This window comes from Schistocerca cancellata, chromosome 4 (assembly GCF_023864275.1).
Source record: "Schistocerca cancellata isolate TAMUIC-IGC-003103 chromosome 4, iqSchCanc2.1, whole genome shotgun sequence".
NCBI classification, from domain to species: domain Eukaryota; kingdom Metazoa; phylum Arthropoda; class Insecta; order Orthoptera; family Acrididae; genus Schistocerca; species Schistocerca cancellata.
In genome coordinates, this window is record NC_064629.1 from 680,732,420 (window position 1) to 680,760,252 (window position 27,833).

At 39.4% G+C, this 27,833-nt stretch overlaps 1 protein-coding gene across 1 annotated transcript in view; it reads left to right on the plus strand.

The window, feature by feature from the left end:
• Window positions 1-27,833, plus strand: part of LOC126184379 (uncharacterized) — a 149,116-nt gene that overhangs the window by 79,421 nt on the left and 41,862 nt on the right. Inside the window, exon 7 of the mRNA XM_049926763.1 lies at window positions 14,216-14,355. Coding sequence (XP_049782720.1) covers window positions 14,216-14,355 — 140 coding nt within the window. The remainder of the gene's footprint in view (window positions 1-14,215; window positions 14,356-27,833) is intronic.

Genomic DNA, 27,833 nt, shown 5'->3' on the forward strand with positions numbered 1-27,833 from the left:
CAGAACCTTTTTAAGGGGACCAAGATGGCCCCCTTCTGATTTACTTCCTGCAGTATGGAACAACAGTGAATGCCCAGCGTTACTCGCAAACCTTGACCATCCTTCGCCAAGCTATCATATCAAAACCACCAGGCGTGGGGTCATTCTGCTCCACGACAATGCAAAGCCTCATACGGTCAATACAGTTCCGACACTCCTGCAGAAATTCAAATGGGAGATTCTCGGCCACCCTCCATACAGTTCGGACCTCTCTCCCGGTGATTATGCCATTTTTGCCCCGGGAATTTTATGAGACAGTCATTCACTGCCTTGTGTCACAGTGGGACAAGTGTCTCAACAGCCAGGGTCAATAATTCTAACATACAGGTACTGGTTTCTATAATTATGCCTCCGGCTTGTTTCTTTTTGAACGCCACTTATAGGTGCAGTAGTATCTATGTCACTGGGTGATAATGGTTGTTGTTTAGAGCCCATGGAGACTGGACTAGACGTGCAGGAAAGTACACATTCCACTGATTTTTGTGTCTTGCAAAGTAGAACTGCAGACAACTATTGTATTCTAGATATTGCAAAGGATGCACATGAAGCTATTGATGATGTTAGTTATGTTGGAAATTTTGTGGATAATGAAGTAGCACAGACACACTTATTTCTGAAGGCTGCTGATGCGTCACCATCTGTGGTAATGCCACCTCCTCAGAGGGGGGAGTGAGCAGGTTTCAAATGTAGGTGTCGGCAACTTTGACACACATTCAGCCTTGCAGCTGCTCTGACACTGAGAGTAGGCAACCTCTTCAGCACGCCTTAGGTGAGGTTTGCCTGACTTCAGGTGGTAGACTAGCAGTGGGGCTGAATGTGTGTCAAAATTTCTGACAGCTGACAGATACATTTGTAACACACTCAACAGTAGTGTGTGGGTGGCACTGAGAGTGTTGCTGAAGTGGGAGTCTTGCCATTTTTTTCATGCACATGTTAATGTTGCAACCCCGCTCCCCATGATCAAGCCACAGGAGGGGATGAAACAGGGGTGGAGAAGCAGAAGTATCCTTTGCTGCTTTGGATCACGTTCAGATTTCATAGAATGGTTTTGAACAGTCCCTAGTGGCTCCACCCTTTGTACCAGAGCAGAAATTATCTTTGCACTAAAGTGGTCAGATCATGTTCAGTGGGGTTGCAGTCCCATGACGTCCTTAGAGTAGGGCTGAAATGTGCAGGGGGTGGCATCAGGATGTCATCCGGTTGCCCATCAAACTGTGAACTGTCATTTTTGAGTGCAAAATGTGCTGGACTCAATGCTCCAAGGGAAGGGATGAGTTCACTGATGTCCTTTGTGACACCCCCTGTGGCCTTTTCATTTTGATTCCTAGTGGCAGTGTGTCTTAAATGTCGTCCTTGGCCATCCATAAGAAAACCCAGTGATTTGAATGCTAGGTGTCGCATTTGTGACCTCCATTGCAAAGGCATCAAAAGAAGGGGTGAAATGTGGGTGAGAGCGGGTGTAATGACCTACCTACCAGTCATGTGACATGTCCGTGGTGGTGTTTGGAAGAATTTTGGTGAAAGCTGGTGCCAATGTGATATCATTAATCCACTTTACAGCTCACATTAACTTCTGAGATGAGATCTTCATTTTGACACATGTCGATACCTTGCTGTTGGGAGCATTGGGGCCCCTTCTCTTGCACCATTACAGGGGTAGGTTTTAGGCACCTTTGAGCCAAATTTTAAAGTTACGCGTCAGAATAGGAGACAATTACAGGGTTCCAAAAATGTATCCTTTAATTTTGTTTTGCTGTGTAGTTTGTAAGTGATGATGCAGTGGAATCGTGCTCTTGTGAAGAGGCAAGAAAAGTTCAATGGACTAATTATAGGAAGCACTATTTAAAATAAAGAAACAGCCAATGAACTAGTGTGAAAGAGCAAACTTATTGTACTGTATACATTGTGATTTCGTGATGATGCTACAAACTTCCAGGGATGATCTAAAGTGCATCCCTCAAGAGCTATGAGCACTTATTCATATATGCTACTGTGAGACACATCTCTTCTGCTGAACAAGTTTTCATAGCTCTTGAGGTATGCATTTTGGAGCCCATGTTTACCAGCAATTTTTTCTTGTTTTGGTCCATACTACCTCCTTCCAAAATATGGAAAGCAAAGAGTGTGGAATAGAAGAGGTCGACTGTCAGAGTTATCAGAACAATTTTGGCTTAATAACATTTGACTCATTCATTTCCGGACCAGGGCCTTAACCTTGGACTGGCATATTTACCCTTTTCCATCATCCGTCACGGAATCCCCCAGTAAAAGTGTAAACTTGTTAAATTCAGTGGAGATAAAGTTTTCTTTATTAATTCCGCTTTTAATAACACTCCAGGCTGATGTACATTTATTTTTGAAATTTAAAATTTGTATTTGCATTGTACTTAGCAATTTTGGTGTGGGATCTGTGGAGTTTTCTCATATTTGTGTACTTTTTCTTGACCCTATCACTTTCATGAGACTTATCTTTCAGAATGGTTAGATTAACTTAAGTAGTGGAGCATACCACTTGTTGGTATGATACTGCTTGTACGATATGAGACTGATCTTTTTCCTTTAAATGACTTACCAAATTGTTTATTTTAGATTAATCTAGAATTCTATAAGTCACTTGTCTTTCTGTTGTAATGAGGGTTGAATTTTCTATTTTAAACTATAGCCCTGCACAATCTGATATTTATAATTTTGTAACTTGACATTCAAGAGAATTTCTGGATACATTACTAATTACATTGTCAAGATATGGATTTAGTCTAGTGGGCTTTTCATTGAGATAGTGGTAGTTGAATGACTTCAGAGAAATAACCATATGAATCACATTTTTTCTCTTTGCCCTTGTATCTGTGTTAATATATCCTGAAATAATAATTTTATGCTGTTTATATTTTGAGAAGTGCAGTATTGAACTACAAATTTTTTCTATAAGTACTAGCTCATCAGAACTTGGAGTGCAATAAACTGAGTCAGTTACGATTTTTTTGTGTGTGCATTACTCTACCAGCTACTTCAAATGCACCTTCAGGGCATATTCTGCTAAGGTCTGTGATTGAGAAATGTAAATCAAGGTTGCTTTTGACCACACAGTGGGCTCGTGGCTCGTTCATATGTTTGTGCATGGCATACATGGAGCCCAAAGCTATTATGGTCCTTTCTTCCTTCCAGGGCTGCATTACCTCCTCCCCCCCCCCTCCCGCTCCTGCTTACGTCAACCCAGCTATCCTGGTTTCTGGTACTCCTTCCATTTTTTTACCCCCCCCCCCCCCCCCCCCCCCTGTTTGGGGTTTGACATCCCCCTCATTAACAACACAGGGATCACACTTCATACCTGAGCTGGTACCTCCCCATGTATGCCTAGGAGTGGTTGCTTGTTGTTCAGGCAACAGCTGCCATGCCAGGTGCCCCTTGGGTGTGGCTGGGTGGTGCGCACAGGGAGAGCCCCTGATCAGAGTGGGTGGTGTCAGAGCAGACACTTTGCATATGAAATGCCTAAAGCTTCAAGCTGGCCATCCCTCTAAGGCCGTCTCTTCAGTTGGCTATGGATCTTTTAATGCTGCTTCTTACAATCCTGTGGCCTTCACTTTCCTGACTACACTGTGGGAGGCAGACCAGATTTGCCAGCTTTGGGTGAAGCTCTCTCCCCACTGCCTGGTCTGCATTACCACCACAAAGCCATTATTTTTGTGAAAATTATTGACAAGTTTGTCAAAGAGGACTCTCTGAGGAAGATACTGTTGGGTTTGCTGTTGGTCAAAACTACTTCTGCCCCGTAGTCTGTGGCTCTTCATGCCTGTGACCATGTTGACGACATCCCGGTGTCCATTATTCCTCACCTGTCTTTTAATATTGCTCAGGAAGTCATTTTTAAAAGGAACTTTATCTTTCAAACTGATGAAGAACTCCGGCCATTCTGAAATGGCAGTGTGTTCATTTTATTCAGCATGTTCAGAAAGGCCGTTAGGACAATCGCATTGATATTGGCACCTTAATTCGGGCATTTGAGGAAGGTACCTTCCCAGAGAAGGTTATATGTTATCCATGCAACATGAAGCCATACATCCCACCACCAATGAGGTGTTTTCAGTGTTTGCATTTTGGGCAAATGTCTTCCCATTGTACAGCGGAATCTCTATGTTGTGAATGTGGACACCCACTCCATGAGGGGAGCCTCTGTGTTCTGCCACCCGTGTGTGTTGATTATCATGACCACCAGTCACCACACTTGCCGGATTTCCCAGTTTATAAGAAAGAACAAAAATATGGGAGGCTCATCAGAAATTTTGCCTTTCTCCCTCCTCTGTCCTCTTACCCCAGTCTTGCCCCCTTCTCCTTTCCCCCTCCCCTGCAGCTCCCATGCCCTCCCCTCTGGGTTTTCCTCCCCCTACCTAACCAGAGAAGTGTCCCCGTCTTCGGCACCTGCCGGTGATGGCCCCCTTCATTGGACACCTCCCCGCGGTGTCTCCCAGTATGGAGGCCTGCTGCCAGAGTTGGTCGCAGGACCCACAGTACATACGCCCCAAGGTTGCCTGCTTTCTCTCAGTTCCAGATCTTGCTGAAGCCTGCTCTCTCTCCAGCCTGTGTCCTCCTCAACTTACAAAAGAGAAGAAGAAGAAAGAAGTTAAGTCCTCTGGTGGCCCCGTAGGTGCTGACTCCCCTGGTGGCCCCGTAGGTGCTGACTCCCCTATTGCATCCTGAGTCTGACTTCTTGTTTATAGATGTCATGCTGTCCTTGTTGTGATGGATGATGACCCAGTGGCATGACCAGTTTCAGCCCATTCACCTCCCATTTGTATCCCCGTCCCATGCTTATTCAATAAAATTATACTATTGTCACATTTTCAGAGTTGTTGTTCCTTATTTCCTTTTAATCCACAGCATGTGTTATTCTACGGGAGTCTCAATGTACTGATGCTCACTCGCCGACCTGTCGTGGGTTCTGTGTTTTCATTTGGAACTTGTTTGGCCCTTTGAGGTCTTATAGTGGTATCTGCACATTGCTCCATATGAAGTTTTTAGTATATGGATCCCCCTTTGTACCAGATTGGAAACGGTTTGTCCACTTAGACTGTGCGGTCATGGTTTGCTATCTCTATCTCCGTCCTGTCAGGCCATGTACACCCACTGTCCTCACTTCCCTCCTTCAGCAACTATCCTCTCCATCCCTCCTTTTTGGGGATTTTATTGCTCATCACCCATTCTGGGGCAATCCTTTTTTGTATAGTAGGGGTTTCCTCATAGATTTCATCTTGTGGACCACGACCTGTGCCGTCGTAATGATGGTTCCTGTACCCATTTCAGTGCTGCTTATGGCAGTTTCTCTGCCATAGATCTTTCGCTCACTTCCCCTTGCATTCTTCCTTCATTACACTGGTTGTCACATGAAGACCTCTGCAATAGTGACCACCTCAGTTCATTCTTTGGTTACCTTCCCACCTCCCGATGGCCAGGTTATCCCCCTGGAGTTTTCATCATACTGATTGGCCTCTATATATCTCCTAGGTCACATTTATCTCCTCTTTGTCAGGTTGTATTGATGAAGTAAACTGTGACATGCCCAATACAATTATTCATATATTATTCTTGAATATTCAAGTTGGCCAAAGTCACTAACAATACTTTTTATTACTGTGACCGGTTTCGACAGAACTATGGTGTCATCATCAGATCTGAAAGTTACAAAAACAAACATACCAACTGAAAGTAAACTGTGGCAGCCGAGTTTAGGCTTGTTCTGCACACCTACGCCATGCGTTCTCAGGCAGCCAATGAGTGTTCCACAGTGTTCTGAGCAATCTGCTGTGAATTTCATGTGCAATGTGAGCATTGCACGTGAACATTGCAAGTTATTTAGTGAATTTTTATTCCATTCATTGCGAGTTGTCATGGCTGGTGCTGGTGGTAAGCGACAAATTTTGCACAAGCAAGCGAGAAACATAATTTCCAGAACACACACTTTCATCAGGCACAAAGCACATGTATGCGAGTACCATAACTATCACTTGGAACCGGCAGCAGTGCAGTCCCAGTCCTTGTCTCGACCTGTGCAAACCGCCATTGTTTGTGGATCGGACTGTAGTTGTACATGCTTGTTACAATACTGAAAGTCATATAGTGATGTTGCATCAAATAAAACATGGTAGGAAACATCAGCATGTTGCAAGTAAAATAACACACAATTAAACATACAACATGTTGTGCTGGTGTCCCAACATAAACTAATCGCTTGGCACCACAGAGGTGGCATAGGTAGTATGCAGTGGCGAAACATAGCATTTTTTGTAGGGTAGGCCGAGAATTACGAATTTCGAAAAAGGAAAAAAAAACTATTAAAACAAAACTTGCAAACTAGAAGCACTGCAGAAGTAGCTTGTTTACATATTTCTACTACGGTTGAAAGTACTACAGAAATTGTTAGAAATAAATGCATTAAAATATCATACACATTAATAAAAATATAACACATACTAACTCACTGTTGCATCTTTTTATAAATTAGTTCTGTCCTCCTGTCCTTTTTCTGGGCATAATCTTCGATAACACAAAATATGAACTACTACCATTTGGTTGAAGATTTCACAGTTCCCTTTCCTCTATAGCCAGAATTGCCAAGTTTGGCAATCTGTCATTGTCATTATGTTGCGAAGGTAGGTTTTAACACATTTTAATGTACTTGGCAAGATGTGGTGGTTGCTGGAATTGCAAGAACCAATGACAGTAATTTCACACTTTCAGAGAATGTATTTTTTAATCCATTGTATATAATGGATTTAAGGAAGTTCTGAGGCTCTAGACATTTATCCTCATTGCTGTAAATAAACGCAAATTCTTCTTTCAGTTTTTTGCTGTAAGGAAGCGTATATTTTCAGTACACTCATGCTCAGAAAAATCGGAATACCTAGAACGACTAAAGATAGGCAGTTTATATTCACAGGACAGGTACATTAGCATGTTCTAGAGAAATGATTACCACTTGAACCATGTCGGCCTGCAGGTTCAAGGTGAACATTAATATTGGGGTGCAGCACCACCTACCAGTAAAATGTGCCTGCAGTTCTTGCTGTCACTATAAACTGAAGGTAATTGATCTGTGTGACTAGAGCAGGCATGCAGGATGCCCCACAGATGTATGTGCAAACCTTACCGTCAGATCAATGAGTTTGAAAGAGGGTGCATTATTGTCATGAGAGAATGTGAGGCACCCGTCTGGGAAGTTGTCAGTCAGGCAGCAATAGCCAGCTGAGACACAAGCAGCAACAGGGCAGTAACCGATTTTGTGACTTTCACGAGTTCCTAACCAGGAGTAAATTTTATAATATCATCTGTGTGCTTTAATAGTTTAGTTTCTTGAGTTTCTGTGTGTTTGTTTAATATCTAATAGCCACAGTTCTTGCGTTTTTGTTTGCGTCGGAAAGTAAACTGATTTTGTGACATATTACAAGTTCCTAACCAGGGGCACATTATTTAGTTACACCTGAAAGCTTCGGTAGTTAGTATTTTGAATCTCTGCAGATTAATATAATTTATTAGACATGGTTGCTGCGTTTTCATCAGGATCTACTGTAGAGTTATGCAGCATGTGCTGATAGTCCATTTATCTGCACACTTTAGTTTTCCATGATCTTTAGTATGGACAGGGACTGCAATTGTTGTGTGCGGATGCGAGGCGAGTTGGTGACAATTCACTCTCAGCTTCAGGCTGTGATGGCTTCGGTTACACACTGCTTGAGGCTGCAGTGGATGGGCATCACTGTTGTGGGCTGGCCTTGGCAATCCAACGGACATCCAGCATGTCTGAGTCCTCCTATCAGTCCTCACCGGTGGCCAGCCCAGTTACTGCTCGCATTGAGGTTGACCCCTCACCTGTGGTCGAGTGGGAGGTCACCCCAGAACGTAGCAGGCAGAGAAAGACTCCCCAGGTAGCAACACATAAGTCTGACAAACAGGTTCCAGGTGCTGTCTGTGGCTGACACTGTCGCTGAGCCAGATGCTGTCACCTGTCCTGTTTCAGATGAAACCTCCCAGCCTGCAAGATCTGTACAATCACAGAGGGTGGGATTATTGATAGTTGGAAGCTCCTATGTTAGGTGCGTTACGGGGTGCCTTAGGGACATGGCTGCCAAGAAGGGAAAGAAAACCAATGTGCACTCCGTGTGCATACTGGATGGAGTCATTGCAGATGTGGAATGGTTCCTCTCGGATGCCATGAAGAGCACAAGGTGCAGCCAACTGAAGGTAGTTGCTTATGTCGGTATCAATGATGTGTGTCACTTTAGATCAGAAGAGATTCTCTCTGGTTTTGAGTGGCTAACAGAAATGTTAGAGGCTGTCAGTCTTGCTTGCAAGATGAAAGTAGAGCTGACCATTTGCAGCATAGTCAACAGGACCGATTGCAGACCTCTGGTACAGAGCCGAGTGGATGGTCTGAATCAGAGGCTCAAATGGTTCTGTGACCGTGCAGGCTGCAGATTCCTCAACGTGTGCCAAAGGGTGGTTGGATTTCGTGTTCCGCTGAGTAGGTCAGGTGTCCACTATACACATGAGGTAGCTACACTGGTAGCAGGGGCTGTGTGGCATGGACTGGGTTGGGAAAGTACCAGAGCTCCAAGTGCTAATAGAAAGCACTGATGCTAAAATTGTTGTAGGCACTGAAAGCTGGCTAAAGCCAGAGATCAGCTCAGCCAAAATTTTTACGAAGAACATAATGTTGTTCCGAAAGGATAGGCTAAACACGGTTGGCAGTGGCGTGTTTGTTGCTGTTAGAAGTAGTTAGTTCCTGTGAGTTAGTATGAGCAGAGGTCATTGTAGGCAATCAGAATTAAATAATAATTGGATCCTTTTACTGACTTCCCAATTCAGATGTATAGTTGCTGAAAGGTTCAAAGAAAACTTGAGTTTTATTTCAAATACATACCCGACTACTATGATTATAGTTGGTGGTGACTTTAATTTACCCTCAATATGTTGGCGAAATTCCGGACGTATCCATAAGACATCATCCGAAACTGTGCTAAACGTATTCTCTGAAAAAATTTTTGAGCCGTTAGTTCATGAGCCTACGCAAATAGTAAATGGTTGTGAAAACACACTTGACCTTTTAGCAACAAATAATCCTGAATTAATAACGAGCATCAAAATGGATACAGGGATTAGTGAACACAGGGTTGTCGTAGCGAGATTGAATATTGTAACCCCCAAATCCTCCAAAAATAAACGAAAAATATACCTATTCAAAAAAGCAGACAAAAATTCACTTGACGCCCTCCTGAGAGACTAAGTGTAGACCAGCTGTGGCTTGAACTCAAAGAAATACTATTGGCAGCATTTGAGAGATTTATACCAAATAAATTAACAGACGATGGAGCCTATCCTCCTTGGTGCACAAAATGGGTCAGAACACTATTGCAGAAACAACAAAACAAACATGCCAAATTTAAACAGACACAAAATCCCCAAGATTGGCGATCTTTTACAGAAGCTCAAAATTAAGCACGAACTTCAGTGCGAGATGTTTACAACAGTTTCCACAATGAAACTTTGTCTCAAAGCCTGGCAGAAAGCAGAAAATCCAAAGAGATTCTGGTTGTATGTGAAGTATGTTAGCAGCAAGAACCAATCATTGCCTTCTTCGCACTATAGCAATGGAGATACTATCGAAGACAGTGCTGCCAAAGCAGAGTTACAAAACACAGCCTTCCGAAATGCCTTCACAAAAGAAGACGAAGTAAACATTCCAGGATTCGAATCAAGCACAGCTGCCAACATGAGTAATGTAGAAGAAAATGTACTTGGAGTAGTGAAGCAACTTAAATCACTTAAAATAAAAGCAAGTCTTTTGGTCCAGACTGCATACGAATTAGGTTACTTTCAGAGTATGCTAATGTATTAGCTCCATACTTAACAATCATATACAACTATTTGTTCAACGAAAGATCAGTATCCAAAGATTGGGAAGTAGCACAGGTCACACCAATATTCAAGAAAGGTAATAGGAGTAATCCACTTCATTTCAGGCCCATATCATTAATATGCAGAAGGATTTTGTGACATATGTTGTGTTCAAATATTATGAATTACCTTCAAGAAAACAGTCTGTTGACTCACAGACAACATGGGTTTAGAAAACATAGTTCTTGTGAAACACAACTAGCTCCTTACTCTGACGAAGTGTTGAGTTCTATTGACAAGAGATTTCAGATCTATTTCGTATTTCTGGATTTCCGGAAGGCTTTTGACACCATACCACACAAGCTGCTTGTAGTGAAATTGCGTGCTTATGGAATATCGTCTCGGTAATGCTACTGGATTTGTGATTTCCTGTTAGAGGTGTCACAGTTCAGAGTAATTGATGGAACGTCATCGAACAAAACAGAAGTGATTTCTGGTGTTCCCCGAGGTAGTGTTATAGGCCCTTGGCTGTTCCTTATCTATATAAACGATTTGGGAGACAATCTTAGGTTGTTTGCAGATGACGCTGTTATTTATCAACTAATAAAGTCACCATAAGAGCAAAACAAATTGCAAAACAATTTAGAAAAGATATCTGAATGGTGCAAAAATTGACAGTTGAGGTCATCCACATGAGTGCTAAAAGGAATTCGTTAAACTTCGGTTACATGATAAATCAGTCAAATCTAAAGGCCATAAATTCAACTAAATACCTAGGAATTACAATTACAAACTACTTAAATATGAAGGCACACTTAGAAAATGTTGTGGGGAAGGCTACTCAAAGACTGCATTTTATTGGCAGGACACTTAGAAAATGTAACAGACCTACTAAGGAGACTGCCTACACTATGCTTGTCTGTCCTCTTTTTAGAATACTGCTGCACGATGTAGGATCCTTGCCAGATGGGACTGATGGAGTACATCAAAAAAGTTAAAAGAAGGGCAGCATGTTTTATATTGTAGCGAAATATGGGAGAGAGTGTCACTGAAATGATACAGGATTTGGGCTGGACATCGTTAAAAGAAAGGCATTTTTCGTTGCGACGGAATCTTCTCATGAAATTCCAATCACAAACTTTCTCCTCCGAATTTGAAAATATTTTGTTGACACCGACCTACGTAGGGAGAAACAATCACCACAGTAAAACAGGGGAAATCAGATCTCGTACGGAAAGATGTTTGTTCCTTCCGCGCACTATATACGAGATTAGAATTATAGAGAATGGTGAAGGTGGTTCGATGAACCCTCTGCCAGGCACTTAAATGTGATTAGCAGAGTATCCATGTAGATACTCCATCGGATGCTAAATGATCTGCTAAGAAATCCAAAAGTTCTAAATAATTTCCTTTATTTACTGACCTCATATTGATCATGATCTCGAAGAACTAACTCTTGCAATGCTAAAAAGCATTTAGTCAAAATAAGCCTCTTCATTACACTTCTCGTAATGTTTCAAAGCTTCCAGACCAGTTGCTTCTGAAGGAGCATAGTCAATTCTTACTGTACATAGCTGATTGTATTTAAAAGCTGCTGTAATATGGAACTGCAGCATTTGTGGTTTTTAGCTTTCAAAAGGGAATTTTGAAGACTCTCTTCACCTACTCCCCACTTACGCCATTTAAAACTGTCTGTACCCTTTACAAATAGTGCACAGTAAAAACAAAAAAGTTTGTTCGTTATAACAGTGCCACTCAACCACGGTTTCTAATTGTACCATTGTGTTTCGAAAAGTCTTACAAATTTGTCATAGGTTTTTTTAATAGACGGACTTGGCATCGACTTTCATTCTTTCACCAAGAGTTTAACTTCCAAAGAAAGATATAAAAAGAATGCAGGGTTTACAAATTAAAAATTCATGTGATCTTGGGATGAAATAAATGCATTCATCGCAGTTTGAGGTAGTCAGCAATACCATGCATTGCAAGATAGTGGTTTAACTATTAGATAACTTACAGTTTTCCTTTTGTCAACACAATGTCAAGACAAACTGACGGTGATGCCTCACACATGACAGGGCACACCGAAATATGCTTCATTAATCAGTTAATCACTAATTCTGTCTGGCTTGCTGCTAGCGTGCTAGACAATGCTAAGTAGTGCTATCTGGTACGGAATTGCTGAATGACTTGTCATTGTACTTCGGTGTGTATCCTCCTGCTGGTGACAAGTAGAAACAAATCAAACATCAGCTTTTAAAAACATTATCCATGCTGTAGAAAACTTAGGCTGCCTCATGAACGAAACAGGCTTACTGTGCATGCTCGCAACAAGCACAGAATTGTGAGCTGTTTTTGGTTGCAAAGTTAGAGGAGTGATGCATTATATTGGTGGATGAGTATACTAAGTTCATACATCAAATATTTGAAAACATTTAGGAGGGTACGTGATCATATCGGATTAAATTCAGTTTGGACGAATTATTTTGGAATTTTTCGGGCAGGCTCAACCTTAGAGCTTTAATGGATGCTTTGCCAATCTCTCCAATCTCATTGAAATTATTTTCAAGACAATTTATGTAACATTTCAAATTACAACTATAAAATAACATTGTGTTTTGAAAATGTACAGTGTCATTTTTAAAAACAAAATTTACAATGAAATTGCATTGTTAGTTGTCATCCATGACATGTAAACTTATAATAAACTGTGGAAATATTATACTAGCAAGGCTGCCATTGTGCTGTCAAGCAATTAGTCTGTGTTGGGATATCAGCACAACATGTTTTATGTTTAAATTGTACTGTATTGTATTTGTGGCATGCACCGAACCCCATTACTTAATCAAACAGAGCAAGCAGGTGTGTGGAAGTTTTAATGTAGACTGAGACAGGAAAGTGTCATCACTGGGTGACGTTGAAGGATTCAAAGGAAGCACTGTGGCTAGGTAGTTTAGATAAACAGTACTAGCAATGGACAACAGAATGATTCCACGGTATTTTGTGTGCATGTAAGAACCATAAGGATAAAGCAAGAGAGTTAAAGGGTTATACAGAGGCCTATTAGGTAATTGTTTTTCCCTCACTCCATTAGCAAGTAGAACAGGAAATGGAGTGACTAGCAAAATATCCTCTGCACCATTGTATGATGGCTTTTGGAATATTTATGTAGATTAAAATTTGAGCAAAAGTCTTCTTATAACAAATGACAAATGTTGTTATCCAAATGTTAGATTTCATATGCTTTTATCCGTGAAATTATAAATGACTTGACCTTAAGAAATTTGTACACACATTCTCAATACACAGAAGATGCATGTTGTCCCATATTTCCCATTACAGTGTTCCAGTATTTCACTGCCTTTCTTTAAATAATGTTTCATCTGTCTTCTTAAATTCAGTATGAAGTTAATAAATATTTAATTAAAAATATGAATCCACCACATATAACTCTGTTATTATTATTATTATTATTATTATTATTATTATTATTATTTACTGTTAAAACAGATTTTGGAATCCCCACAATTGCAAACCTAATAAAAAGTGAAGTCTCACCTAACTCGTGCAGGAATAACTCTTGCCCATAGTTTTTTTTTTTTTTTTTCTTTTATATAAGTTACATCAAATTCGATATTAGTCATTCTTTTATTGCCATCGGTCTTTAGTTTATACCAGCATATCATCTGCTCTTCAGCATAATCTCATTCTTATCCACATAAATTTCTTTTTAAGTATCAACAGCAGTTTCACAACTGGGGAAAGCAATGGTGGACTTTAAATACATTGCAACCAGAAAAAAGTTCACTGCACAATTGCAATGTATGATTTGTGTCTGTGTGCTAATGTTGTCGAAGCTATGAAGTCTGTTCATTCCAGAACAACCAAAATACTTGCGTTGTACGGGAACTATTACTTAAGTTGTAGAGCATCCCCCCTCTGAAGGATTTGCAACATTCTCTTATAATTATAGCAGAAATATCGAGTTCACAGCAGTTTTTCCTGAAGAATAAATAAACGAAAAAGGTCGGAATCAGTGTCCTTAATGGAATTACAATTAAATCAATTCAAATCTTTAGAAGAATCACCAAAATATAATGACATTAGAAAATAATTGCACGTCTAAAATATATATTATCACAGCCTGTATTATTCTAGAATGGAAACAACAAATGAAAGTGAGAAAAGCAACCACTTACACACACACACATATTGCCTTCTGAAATAAAATGGGAATTCATGTTGTGGCGTTTCATAATTCAAGTGTAAAAGAAATAAAACTTTTCTGCAGGTGTTTTGAAAGCTATCCATGGGAACCAACCAAGTGAACACAACCGTATTACTAAAGATGTAGTAGCATTTTATGCTGGCGACTTCCCCGAACTCGTGGAAAAATTGCAGTTGGATCTTCATGAACCACCTATTTCTCAAGTAAGTCACATATTTTTGTAATGAGATTTTACTTTTTGAATAAATTAATCACTTTTGTTCACTTTTATGGAAATTTTTGCAAACATTGTACTTCTGAATGGAAAATTCATGTAAATATTGCATTTGATGAAAAAGCTTCAACATATTATTTGCTGGAATGTAATTACTTGATGGTGTGTTTGATCAGTGATTAATGATGGAAACAGCAACTTGGAAACATTTTTATGTTGCTGAAATGGGGATGATGAGACTATATCACTTGCCCCTCCCTTTTTTAAGTCCAGTGTCACATTTTTAGTTTCAAAACCTGTAAGTAGTCTTCCAATGCAACAACTTACAGTTTAAAACTCAAGCAGTTTCTTATTTAATTAGTAAAAGAGACGATGAAAAAGTTTCTGTTCGATGGTATACTGTCCAGAATTGGTATCCCAATCGGACAAAATCATCATAAGGGTTGATGGAATCATCTTATAATGAGAGATAAATACTAATAAGTTGAAATAAGTATTAATTTACCATTGCAATAATCTCCATTTTCATACATTTGACACAAGACTGCAGCTCCTATGCTTTGAATGCTAAACTGAATGCAGTTGAAGCTCAGTATTCAGTAAAAGTTTCTGGCTATGATGCTAGCTGTATGGTGAGCCCAATGAAATAATTTCAGATTCATAAACATAAATGAAAGTTCATACCAGATGGGCCAGTGTGTCATGTCAAATATTGACCAGCATGGAACTTGGTGCACAAGAAGACAGAGACAGAAGTGCTGCTCCATACACATTCTTCATTTTGTGATGGATGTCTACCATTGTTTGTCTCTTGGCAGCCAAGAAAAGAACACCATCACATTGATGCTATTTGGACACATTTGGTAATAACGTCATAAAAGTTCACATTTCCACATTTACCACATGAATGTTAGAAAGAAGGACTTAGGATCTTTGTGTAAGGATCTTTCAAAAGAGGAGCAAGAAACAGTTTGAATGGGGATGGGACATATGACATAGGTGGTGACCTGGATAATATAGCTTCCCTGACTCATTCCACCCATGAATGCTTTCTCGAGCTATTCTGGTATCATGATTGGCCGTGTTTTAATTGAGCGGTGAGGTGGATTAATGTGTGGTTAGAAATGGTACTGTTTGCAGCCAACTTAGTGCATGTTTCTCTGGTACTGGTTGGGACTGTCAGTGGGCGGTGTTTCACAAGGTATGGTCTACACCTACATAGTACTGGGAAGGGAAGATTAGTGTAGCTGATTCATGAAAGCATGTGGGGTGGATCTTGGCTCACACACGGTCAAATACCTGTCGTGAGTAGGAGAAGTAGATCTTTTTTAGCATAAATCCAGACAACAGGTTTCCCTGCCTAAAGTGTATCTCCAGCAGTCAAAAGAATTCTGAAATAATTACTCACAAGATAGATCCAAACACACCAAATGACACATGTACTACATGTAATAAATTAAAAAAAAAACTTTTGGGAAAAGTAGCATGAGACATTTCAAAGACTTAACAATCTTTCATCAGAAAAATAAAATATAGCAATTTGAAGTTGAGCTCCAATCTTTAAACTGCACAGTAGTTTGTGTCACTGAACTCTGGTGTAGAGACACAGAAATCCAGCGTGTAATAATGTAATTGTATGAAGTGATGGACTCCTACTATAGGAAAACTTGAAAGGATGGAGGATCATGCATTTACGAGAGTGGGCTGAAAATTAATGCCTCAAAATTTATGTGAAAACTCTTAAAAGATTTTTAAATAAAACAAAAGTTAACATGTTACTTCTTTATTCTTCGTGTCTGTATATTTGCAGCCCTCTGCCACTAGAGGCTCTAGATTGTAGCATGTAACATGGTGGTTTATAATGTAACTGTGTTGGTGTGTGAGAAACAGCATGCTGCAATCGAGTTTAGGATTCGAAAAGCCCGACCATACGTGGAGCTCCCTCTAGCTCAGCCTGACAGTACCAAACCACATGAGTACTATGATATTTGCAACAATCCAACGCCTTGGGTTCACTGTCGTCAGTCATCCTCCATACAGTTCCGACTTGATCCCATTCAGTTTCCATCTGTTTCCAAAACTTACAGAACACCTTCGAGGACTTCACTTTGAGATTGATGAAGTGGTGCAAGTAGATAAGAGGTTGTGGCTCCATCAACAAAGTTAAACATTCTGTAGTGGTGTCGTTGAGGTGATTATGTTAAGAAATAAATATCTGTACCTGAAGAATAAAGCTGTAGAATTTTTTGTTTTATTTGAAAAGCTTTAAAATTTTTCATACAAAAAGTTCAGCATGTGTGATATGACTTAATGTTAAAGAAGAATTCCAAGACTAATTTGACAAGGGCAGGTCAGGTAATCAGCCAGGGCCTTATAGTAGGAAACATCTGGGCAGTTGCCTGAACTGATTTAAGAAAACCACAGAAAGTCTAGATCAGTGTGGCCAGATGAAGATTTGAGCTTCCACCTTCCTGAATATAAGGCCAGTCTGTTTAAAACAGTAATGCATCATTTAGTTTATCCCTGGTGTACAATAGTGTTTAGTAATGCAAAAGGCTACTGGTCCATTTCTCACTCTGTCACTGCACACACCATGCACACTGTACACACTTTGTTTTGTAAAGAAATGCTACACAGACTATCAGCTGATGTCAGGGACATAGCAAACACTGTGTGTTTTTTTGTGTACTGTAGCTTACCATTTTGTGGTCCGAAAAACTGACTCAGCATCCCTCTATAACGAGTAAGTTGTTGAGCTCAGACAGAGGATAAGGTGTTAGTATTATGCATTGCATAACTTTTGGAGTAAGTTTTTCATGAAAAGAAAAAGAAGAAGAAAACATAGTGAGAAAATGATGTGTGCAAAGGACAAAAACAACTTAAGCATTCGACATAAAAGTTATTGGGTATGATATCGTGTCATTTTGTATAAAACTGCTGCTGGAGAAAATCAGCGGTTCGGCCACAGTTGCAGCGGCCTTCTTCTGGGACCAGGAGACCCAGAAGAAGGCTGCTGCAACCATGTCCGAAACATGGAAGTAGTTTTATACAGTATGGCACAGTACCATACCCAGAAAACTTTTATGTTGACTGACTCTGGCTGCGGAAGCCTACGCAATTATAAAATTATAAACTTTAGCATTATGTGTCACTGCCAAGTAACATGGAACTTGGACCAGACATAGAAAGAACCGCTACAGTATCAGGTTACTGAAAGTGATACACATTGAGATGAACAGAAATGACACTTTTTTACACTTGTTACGTTGATGTTACCATGGCTCATGATAGTCATCTGGACGTTACAAAAGGCAGAACATGCATCACCAAGGATGGCAGGGTATACTCTGCAAAGTGTTTCCATGCTGGCAAAATGTTGTAACGAGTTCTTGGGGTAGGGCGTTCCATTCCTTCGCCAGCACGGCTGACAACTTTTGGATGGTTCTTGATTCATGTGGACATGCTGCAATACATCTCCCCTTCACATCCCACACATGCTCGATGGGATTTAAGTTGGAGGTATGGGCAGAACAAGCCATTCCTTGAATATCCTCCCATTTCAAGAGCTCCTCCACCAGCACCGTTCAGTGCAGTCACATATTGTCTCTGTAAAAATGAATTCATGGTCAAACACACCCCTGAAAAGATACATGTGGGTAAGGAATACAGTGTCACAATAACAATGACCAGTCAGTGTACTGTGTTCAAAGATTTGGAGGACACTACACCCATGCAACATTATGCCTTCCCACATCCAAACACCTGGACCACCAAAACAATCAGATTTGACAATGATAGACATACCCAAATATGCAAGAGGTGGGAACATGTAATACACCCAGGAACATTGTTGAATATAATAGTTTTGGTGATCCAGATGTTATGGTGTGGGGAGGCATAGTGTTGCATGGGCATACTTGTGTCCAAGGCTTTGAACATGGAACACTAACTGGTCAACATTATTGTGACAATGCTTTTACATGTGCATCTGTGAAGGGATACACTCAAACCTAACTTCAGTTTTATGGGTGACAGTATGTGACCAAATTAAATTGCACTCTTGGAACAAGAGGATATTTGGTGAATAGACATGAATTCCACTGATCATATGTGGGATGTGTTGGGAGAGGTGTTGCAGCATATGCACATTCCCCAATAATCATCCAGCAGTCAACAGTGGTGGTGGAGGAATGGAATGCCCTACCACAAGAATCTTTGCCAGTCTTGGTGTATCATGTTGCAGAGAATGCATTGCCACTTGTGGTGATCACACACCCTATTAAGAATGAGTTCCACCTTTTGTAACACCCAAGGGATTATCATAAATTGCAGTGACTTCAGTGTAATTATTTTCTTTGAATAAAACTATCATTTCTCTCCATGTCATTGAGAATTTCTGTCAGCCACCTTCTGTGCTGTAGTGTAGTAGTTCTTTCTATGTAGGTTTCAAGTTCCTTTGAGCTATGTTATTTGGCAGTGACACATCATGTCATAATTACTTTTTTCCTTAAGTTTTGCACACTAGTGTACATTTTCATCATCAGTGTTTGCTCAGATAAGTGAGGAGAGGTGGTGGCACATAGTTTCTGGTCATCAGATTTTGCACTAATATCGAGGGCTATATTCCAAATGTCTCCTCAGTGTTTTATGGAGTGAGCGTATATGACACTGCTGATGGTGAACTGTCCGTTGGATGGGGTGTTTAAATTATTTGAGAGGAGTAAGCTGTGTGTCAACAAAAAGTTTTCTCTCCCTTCCCCTCATCCATGACAACACAAACATAACATTACACTCTACAGGCATCCATCATAGTCATCCACATGACAGAGATACACATACTTGATGTTTCTTGATTGGTTAGACAACGACAATGGCAAACCATGTCTGCTAGGACGCTGTCCAGTAATGTGAAATACCTGCATCTGCAGTCAATACTTATTTTCTGTGCTTGAGACTGACTTAAACTTAAGACTTAAGGTCACTGAGTGGTTCATAACAGTTTTTAAAAAATGTAGGTTTTAGAAGACCAGCGGCCCTGTTCTGTATCGTTCATAACAATCGGTGCAGCAGGTTGGCCTCGGTAGTGACATCATTTTCAGTTCTTTATCCGAAGTTACTATTCTGTAAAACCTGTTACCAATCAGTCCTCCTGCCAGTTTTTCGAAAACTGTACCGAGAGGTTTTGGATTTCAGTATGGCCCTCTTGTTCGGTTTGGTGTGATTTATTTACACCTATAATTTGTTATTTTAAACAGATTGAGGAGTATTAGCTTTGGATTTAGTGATTGTGTTACTGAAGAATCACCAGGGCGCATCCAGGTGGAAAGTGAGTTCATAACAGACTACTTTCCTTGGTTAGAAGTATGGTTTGTATTGTTGTTACTGTGAATGATTATAACATAAAAAAACTATTTTGGTCAATATTCTCACAAAATACCTGTTATTTTTACGTAATTAAAAGTTTACAAAAATCATTAAATATCACATGAATGTTAGCTGAAATTACTAGTGACTTTGCATGCTTTTTTCCACAAATGGTTTACTTATTAATTATCAAAATGCAGTTATAACTTTTAAATAACAATGCAAAGGAATTTTGTGAAGCCTGATAGAGGAAACCTTCCAAAATTTGATGCATTTATGGCTTTCGCCCGCATCATTCAGCAACGAAGTCAGCCTGGATCTCTCTCAACTGGAATTATGTGGGAAAAAAGTGCTGATGGTATGCGAGTTGTAGTAGTATAGTGAATAAGCCAATGAACTGCTATGCCAAAGGTCGTATGTTCGCATACTGCTGCATACCGAAATAATTTTTTTCCTCTTTGTGTTTGTAACACATTCTGAGACTTTGTAAATTGTCAAAGTTAAACATTTTTCTAATATATTCATTGTTATTTACATGTACGAGCGCACTTTATCAGTAATGAGAATCTTCAATTTCGTGACTTCTGTTTGTTTAAGAAATTAAATATGAAATTGCTGTGCATGAAACAACTGACAGTGACATTTATACTTTTTCTTGTCACAAAGAATTCACAATTTTTTTGAATACATAGCTATTTCTGAGTGTGTGGTCAGACAGGAATCTAAGAGCACAACTTAATTTACTGCGAATGAAACTAGTAGCAATCGTCTTTATACTTTAGCTTGTCACAAGTATCTATCTGCGATTGAATCCTTAACAACAGTGGAAAGAGATGAAAGATTCCTGCCACAACTGCACACTCTCTAAAAGTGTTGTTGTTTTTTTTACCAAATCGTTGATGTACCATATAGGGAAGTAGGCTACTTCATCATTTGGATCTCTAGGAGCGAGTAACAACCACATTCTGTGCATGTTCTTATTCTTTGACACTCTCTTTAACAATTTTTCGGGTTCATGGAGATGTGTTCTGTCTATGCAACTAATTGAAGGCAGTTTGTTTATTGCCATGTGCATTTCACTTCTTTTGTTTGTGAAGCATCTTCACAAATTAAAGAAGCGAAATGCATATGGCAGTAAACAAGCTGCCTTCAATTAGTTGCATAGATGGAACGTACCTCCATGAACTTTGAAGCAACTAAGGAACGACGGAAAACAGAAAAAATGATGAATTTTTTGGATGTTTCTATACATGTATTTGTACAGTGTGGTACTACACTCCATTCCTAACTCATATTCTGAAATGCAAAATCCAAAACAAGGCGTCAATGTGAATGAGAATAAAATGACATAACGTGACATGTATGACAGTTTCTAGAACACAGTCAATATTCTATCGTTATCGTGCATTCATGGAAGCATGTGGTGAATGAAATTTGAACAGTAGTACATACTCTAACCACACTTTTTGGAACTGTGAAGAATAGCGTGCTTGTGTCGGCTGCTAGCCGCTTGGAGTTTGTGGTGCTGCAGTGTGCATGCAAGGATCTGAGGCAGATTGCTTTTGATTGGTTGGCACGAGGAGAGCTGATGACGACAACGACGCTAGGACCGTTCGGCATCACTTCTGAAATGCTTACAGAATAATTTTGGGGATCTCCTTCAAAAACAAGACTGTTTGGTGCTCTTGCATACCGAAACCATCGGCAAAATGGAAGAAAGATACAGAATAGGGCTCCAGCAATGTAATACATATTAATTTTCTAATTCTAAATTGTCTTCAAGTAAGAGAGAGTGTTCTTGTGTACATCTAGGCATCAAAAATATTTACTTAGCTACATCTGTACAATGCAGGCCACCTTATGTTGTGCTGCTTTCTACCGGATAGATAATATTTCTGAAGTAGTTCTGATGCCACAAGTGTGAGACCTGGTGTCCTCTCTGCGGTCCATCCCACTATAAACATTCTTGGGCATTCCTTTTTCAGTCCAGTGCACCAAGCCATGTGTTGGTGTATCATCTTCAGTCCCCAGGGACTCAGTGTTTGTGTTGTCTTCATCATTTAATCATCATTCCTGACAGTGGTTAGATTGGACTGGCATTCGTTTCACATGTCAACCCTTAATGCTCCTTTTTGTGGAGTTCTGCAGTTCCAGTGCAGGATCCCAGGCTCTACTGAGTTGATACCCCTGTGTTATGATTCGTCAGGTTACTCATCGCCTTTATCTCTATACTCTCTCTTATAACACTGTCCCAGTATCTGGAGGTCTGTGCTATAACCCTTGTTTCATCATATTTCATGGAATTGTTGAGTTCCAGGCAATGCTTTTCAATGGCTGATTTAATTGCTTTTGTCCACTGGGTGTGCGTCTGATTTTCTTTGCACCTGTTATCCACTGTCCTTGTTGTTTGGCCGATGTACAACATGCCACATTGGCAAGGTATATTATAAGTTCCTGGTTTTCGTAGTCCAAGGTCATCTTTCGTATTTGCCAGTAGCCCTCTTATTTTGGTAGGTGGACAGAACACGCACTTAATGTTGTAGTCCATGAGAGTCCTGGTGATTTAGGCAGAAATAGATCCTGCATAGAGCAGGTACACCACGGTCTTTGCCTCATCTTGCTCTTCTTATAGATCACATGGCAGAGTGGCTCGTTGAAGGGCGTTCTGAATCTGTTTGGTCTTGTATCCATAACATTGATCATAGATGCTCTGTGTGTACTGGCAGACTATATGGGTCTGACAAGGTGTGTGATCTGTTCACAAATGTCTTCAGAACTCCATTCTTCTGATCAGTGGGTGTAAGTTTGTGATACACCCAGCGGCCAAACAAGGCATTTGCTTTCCTGTTGACAAGTACATCTAGTAATGGCAACTGACCACCCTTTTCCAGGTCCATGGTGAACTTAATATTTGAGTGGTGTGAGTTCATATATTCCTGAAGCTCCTTGAGCCTTTCCCTACCTTGAGGCCGGATCAGAGAGATATCATCCACGTACCTGAAGAAGCAGGTGGGATTGTGTCTAGCTGTCTCTAATGCCTCATCTTCAGATCTCTTTATGAACATATTGGCAACCACTAGACACAAAAACTGCCCATGTCAGCACCTTCTGTCTGTTCATAATATTGGCCCCCATACAGGACTCTCTTGAAGGAAATCGGAATGCCTGACAAGATCATTAAACAACTATGAATGAGAGCACCAGTTCCACCTAGACTACATGGGCTGCCTAAAGTACACAAAGATGGCATGCCACTGTGCCCGTTTGTCAGCAACATTGGTGTGTCAGTGTACCAAACAGCCAGGTACTTGAAGAAACTGCTGTTCCCATATGTGGGAAAGTGTATTCACCACATCCACAATTCGGCGGACTTCTTACAATGTCTCGAGCAACTACACTGTCACACAATCTGATACAGTGGTCAGTTTTGATGTGGTATCCCTGTTCACTAAGTTGCCACTGAAAGACTCGTTGGAACTGATTACAGAGAAATTTGATAATGCTCCGCTGGACCTGTTCAGTAATATGCTGAGGTCAACTTATTTGCTGTATGGGGCCAATATTATGAGCAGACAGAAGGTGTAGCCATGGGCAGCCCTCTTGACTCCAGTGGTTGCCAATATGTTCATGAAGAGACCTTGTAACGGAACATATTAAAGGCTTTACTGTACCAAAGTATGCGATACCCTCCAAATTCAACCAGTTTAACGAGTATTTATGATTATAGAAAAGTTATTATGTATGTTAACAATGATTGCATAACATGTCTCCATAAACAGTCAACCCATTAAATTATACTGAATAACTGACCCACACAAAAGTTTATATCACTTGATCACTGATACAGCAAATGTCATCATGTAAAAACTATTTGTTCACTAGGAGCGTTTTCACTCAGTATTCACGTAAGCAATCCTATTTGAGACGAAAACCAATGTAATTCTTAATAATTCATGTTATTTACTTATTTATGCAAATTAGAGAAGTCAATTGACAAACTTCTCAAAAACGGCCTTTTTGTAACAAAGAATTATTCTGTCAAGTCAACAAATCTGTCTGTCATTTTAATAACATGTTAAATTATGTCACTCGATGCAAATTAATAACTTTTCTGCACAAATTATGATAACAGATGTACATGTGACTTATAAACTATATCTCTTTTTAGTAGTTCTTTGACAATGTTATAAATACAAGCAGCAAGAAGGGTCAGGAGGCAGTCGGAATGTCACTTCGGTAAAGTGTGTTTGTGTGTTATTGTTTGAGGTGGATAAACAATGCAAAGAACATGTAAAGGAAGTACTACTTTGTGTTGTGTCATGGTCTTTGGTGGATAGTGGAATTAAGATGGCCACCAGAGTAATAAATATTTGAAGTTTACATATTTGTTGGTTTCGCTCGTTCTTTATCATCAAAAGCACATAAAAAACACGGGACCTCATGTTTTTAACCCTAGACAACCAGATTTAGAGCCAGCATCAGCATCGAGACACAGCAGCGATCCAGCAAGTGGCAGCGATTACCACAACACAATGCATTTTATTGGCGCCAACCTAACATCAAGTGCTAACAAGCTCCGTAAATGGGAGTGAAATAGTGCGATTATAGCAATTAGCTATATCTAAGACTAGGCGACCATTACAAAAGTGGGGGCTCAGCCGGGATCTTTAAGTGCATCGATGATAATAGTGCAGCGATAAATTTCGTATGTGCTTAGCACTCCAAAAAAGTTTATTTGTGCAGTGTGGCAACAGTGAAAATATGTAAAAAATAAATAAATAAATAAAGTGTGTTTGTGCGACTACGAAAAACCATCATCACACCGCTCGGAAGATTAACGTCTGGATTATGTCAATGGAATTCATCAATCAAGACTTCAGCTTCGATAAAACCGAATATAAGTGAAGAAAGCCAACAAGAACACCGATCACGACATCATAGCATAGCTACATAAAGCAAGGTATTTTGTTGTTGTCATTTAAAATAATTAATAGTTAACATGTCTCTACCAGAGAGTGATGAGATCGTAGGAAATGTAAAAATTGAACCAGGGGATGGTGAACAATTAAACTTAACAGAGTGGCTAGCAGGGTTTGCAACTCAAATAAGCTCTCAGCTTAAACAATCAAGTGAACAAGTAAGATTGGATTTTAAACAATCAAGTGAACAAGTAAGTTTGAAACTTAAAGAAAACACAGATAGACTGGATAAGTTAAGTTTGGATTTTGATCTATTAAGTACTCATCTCAATGAGAAGTGTGAGGAAATTAAAACTACCCTCAGTAAGAACATTAGAGAACAGTTGATACACTTCAGAAAAGAATTTCAAGTTAAAGTTGAAAGTTTAAATGAAAACATACAAGCTAACACAGACAGCATTGCTGTCATCTACAACAGAGTAGATACTGAAGTTGAAAGATTAGATCAGAGAATAGACAAAACTTCAGAAAACCTTAAACAGGAATACAACCTGTATACCACTAATGTAGATACAAAAGTAGAAAATATACACACTAAATATACACAATTGGAGGACGCATTGATGTCCAAACAAACGATTTACAATCAAAATACAATTTATGGGCACATCCAAGTGAAATGCTTTCCTGGTGAAAATCTGCACCCTATTGACTTTATTCACCAATGTAAGGATATGTTTGTTGTAGGAATGTCAGATAACATAAAAATTAAGTTAGTAAAACGGTTTCTAGAAGGTGAGGCCCTATCCTGGGCAAATGAGAATAATGATTCTTGGAATATTTTTGAAGAGTTTGAAACTAAGTTTATTAGCAAATTTTGGTCACAATCCATACAAGCCAGGTTAAAGTCAGAATTTCTAAATGGACCAGTGTATAGAGGGAAAGTAGGGGGAATGCAAAAATTTTGCAGAGATCAATTGATAAAACTTGCTCACTTGAATAACTCTTTTGATATTATGACACAAATTGATGTTTTAAAAAGAAGGTTACCAGAGAGACTGCAGTGGGAATTGGTCCATGGACCAGACGATTCAATGGAAGAGTTCCTGAAATTTGTAGATAGATTAGATAGGGCCTTGGAAAGAGAAAATAACCAAAGTTTTGGCTCTGGCAACAACCAGTATGGGGGGTGGAACAGGAATGTAAATAGAGATTATTATGGGAGGATAGACTTTGAAAATTCTGGAAATAATGCTCCAAATAGGGGAGATAGGAGATATGAAAATGATTTCAGAAACAATACACAGGAGGGAGGATGGAGGAGAGATAACAGGAATGATAGAAATAGGTATTGGGGAAGAGAACAAGATAGAAGGGGGTTTGTTGAAACTAGTGAACAAAACGACAACTACAAACGGACAGACCGAGGGAACCAGCTGGGAAACGGTGGACAGTCCCACTAGATGTCCGTAGTTTTGGGGCTAGACAATATTATGACAGGACAACACATAACCGAAACTGGAGAAGGAGAAGATACAATGTAAAGAGTAAGTACCATGAAAATACTGATGTTGTTAGAATGAATAAATTAGAATTTAATAAAAGGTTTTGGGATACTATGAGTAAAAGTGATACAGTTAATAAAAACAGTGTTCAAGCACAGGTAGTTAGTGAAAGTGCAGAAGTTGAAGGTATTGCAGAGTTCCATAGTTGGGCTGAAAAAGATACTGGTCTTAATAACAAGTCAGACACACCACAAATAGAATCTATTTTGGGGGGTTTATTTGATGAGAAGGGGGATGAGGAAGTGTTTAATGGAGCCAAAGTCTCAATTGCTGAGATTCAGATACATAGGGGGGAAACTGAAGATGGGGTTGTTGTAGAGGAGGAGGAAGAAGTAATAGAGGGACATTTAAATAATGATCCTAAATCAAGTGATGTTATTGATGAGAGTGTGGAGGAAGAAATAGAAGTATTTGTAGAATTGAAAAGTGATTATGTGGGAAATGTAAGTGATGTGACAAACATGGGTAATAATGAGGTTAATTTAATTGAAATGCAGACTAGGGAATGTGTATCTGAGGACAAGCTATTGCCTATTGGGAACTATGAAACACTAATCTATGAGAATGGTAATAATAATAATATTAAAGAAAATATAAAGGGATGGAAGGTAAATGTGTGTTTTCAAGAGAAAGGGGAAAAGTTTTTAGAAGTTTTGTGGAACAACTATGGAAACTATAAACAAAGATGCCTTTTGGAAAGAATTAGCAAAGGTAAGTGCAACCCTGTATCCTACATGGTGGACAAGAATCCGTAGTGGACTTTATAAAAAAGGGGGTGAAAACAGTAGTTTGTTAAGTGACAACACAGTGTTAAAAGGAACAGGTGAAAACAAAGGTTTATGTTTAAATCTCAATGCTTTGCAAACAGAGAGGGATGTGTCTAAGTGTAGGAAAGAGACATTAGACTTAGGAACTAAAGAAATTGAAAATGATCTATTGTTTGAAAATATTGAAATAGACAAAGATGTTGAGCTAGGTTGTCCATATGTTAAAGTAAACATTGACATTTGTCCATTTGAAATAAAAGAAAGCCCACATCCTAATGGTATAGACTTACCTTTCCCAGATCAAGAAGGTTATTTGGATTAAGAAACATCTCTGAATTGAAACCATATAAACATGATTAAGCACATTTCCCTGTTTGAATACAGTTACTTACCCATTTTCCATAAAGCATGTTATCAGCAAAGATTTTTACTGGGTGTGTCAGATAGCAACTACCACTCATCCTACAGACCATGGACAAGTTCCAGATCTCTGAGAGAATGTTTTTATATTTTTATTGTCACTATTGAATATTAAATTTTGAGACATCTTCTTTACTTGCAACGGGCAAGAAGGTGACAAACATTTATTACTTTCCTTTTGTATTGTTGAATATGGGACATACTTGCACCAAATAAAAGACAATGTAAAAATTGTTGTGCAAGATCCATCATTTTGTTACTATTCTTTTCTTAGGCATAAGATTTGTGTGCAATTTTCTACAGCTAATCAGGTGTTCACCAAGTTTGATGTTTGTGTTATGTTGTGACCAATTTAAGTGTCCAATTTTAGTATTAATATGTTCTTGTACTGTCTTGACTATGTGTCGCAATGGGAGACAATATTTAAAAAAC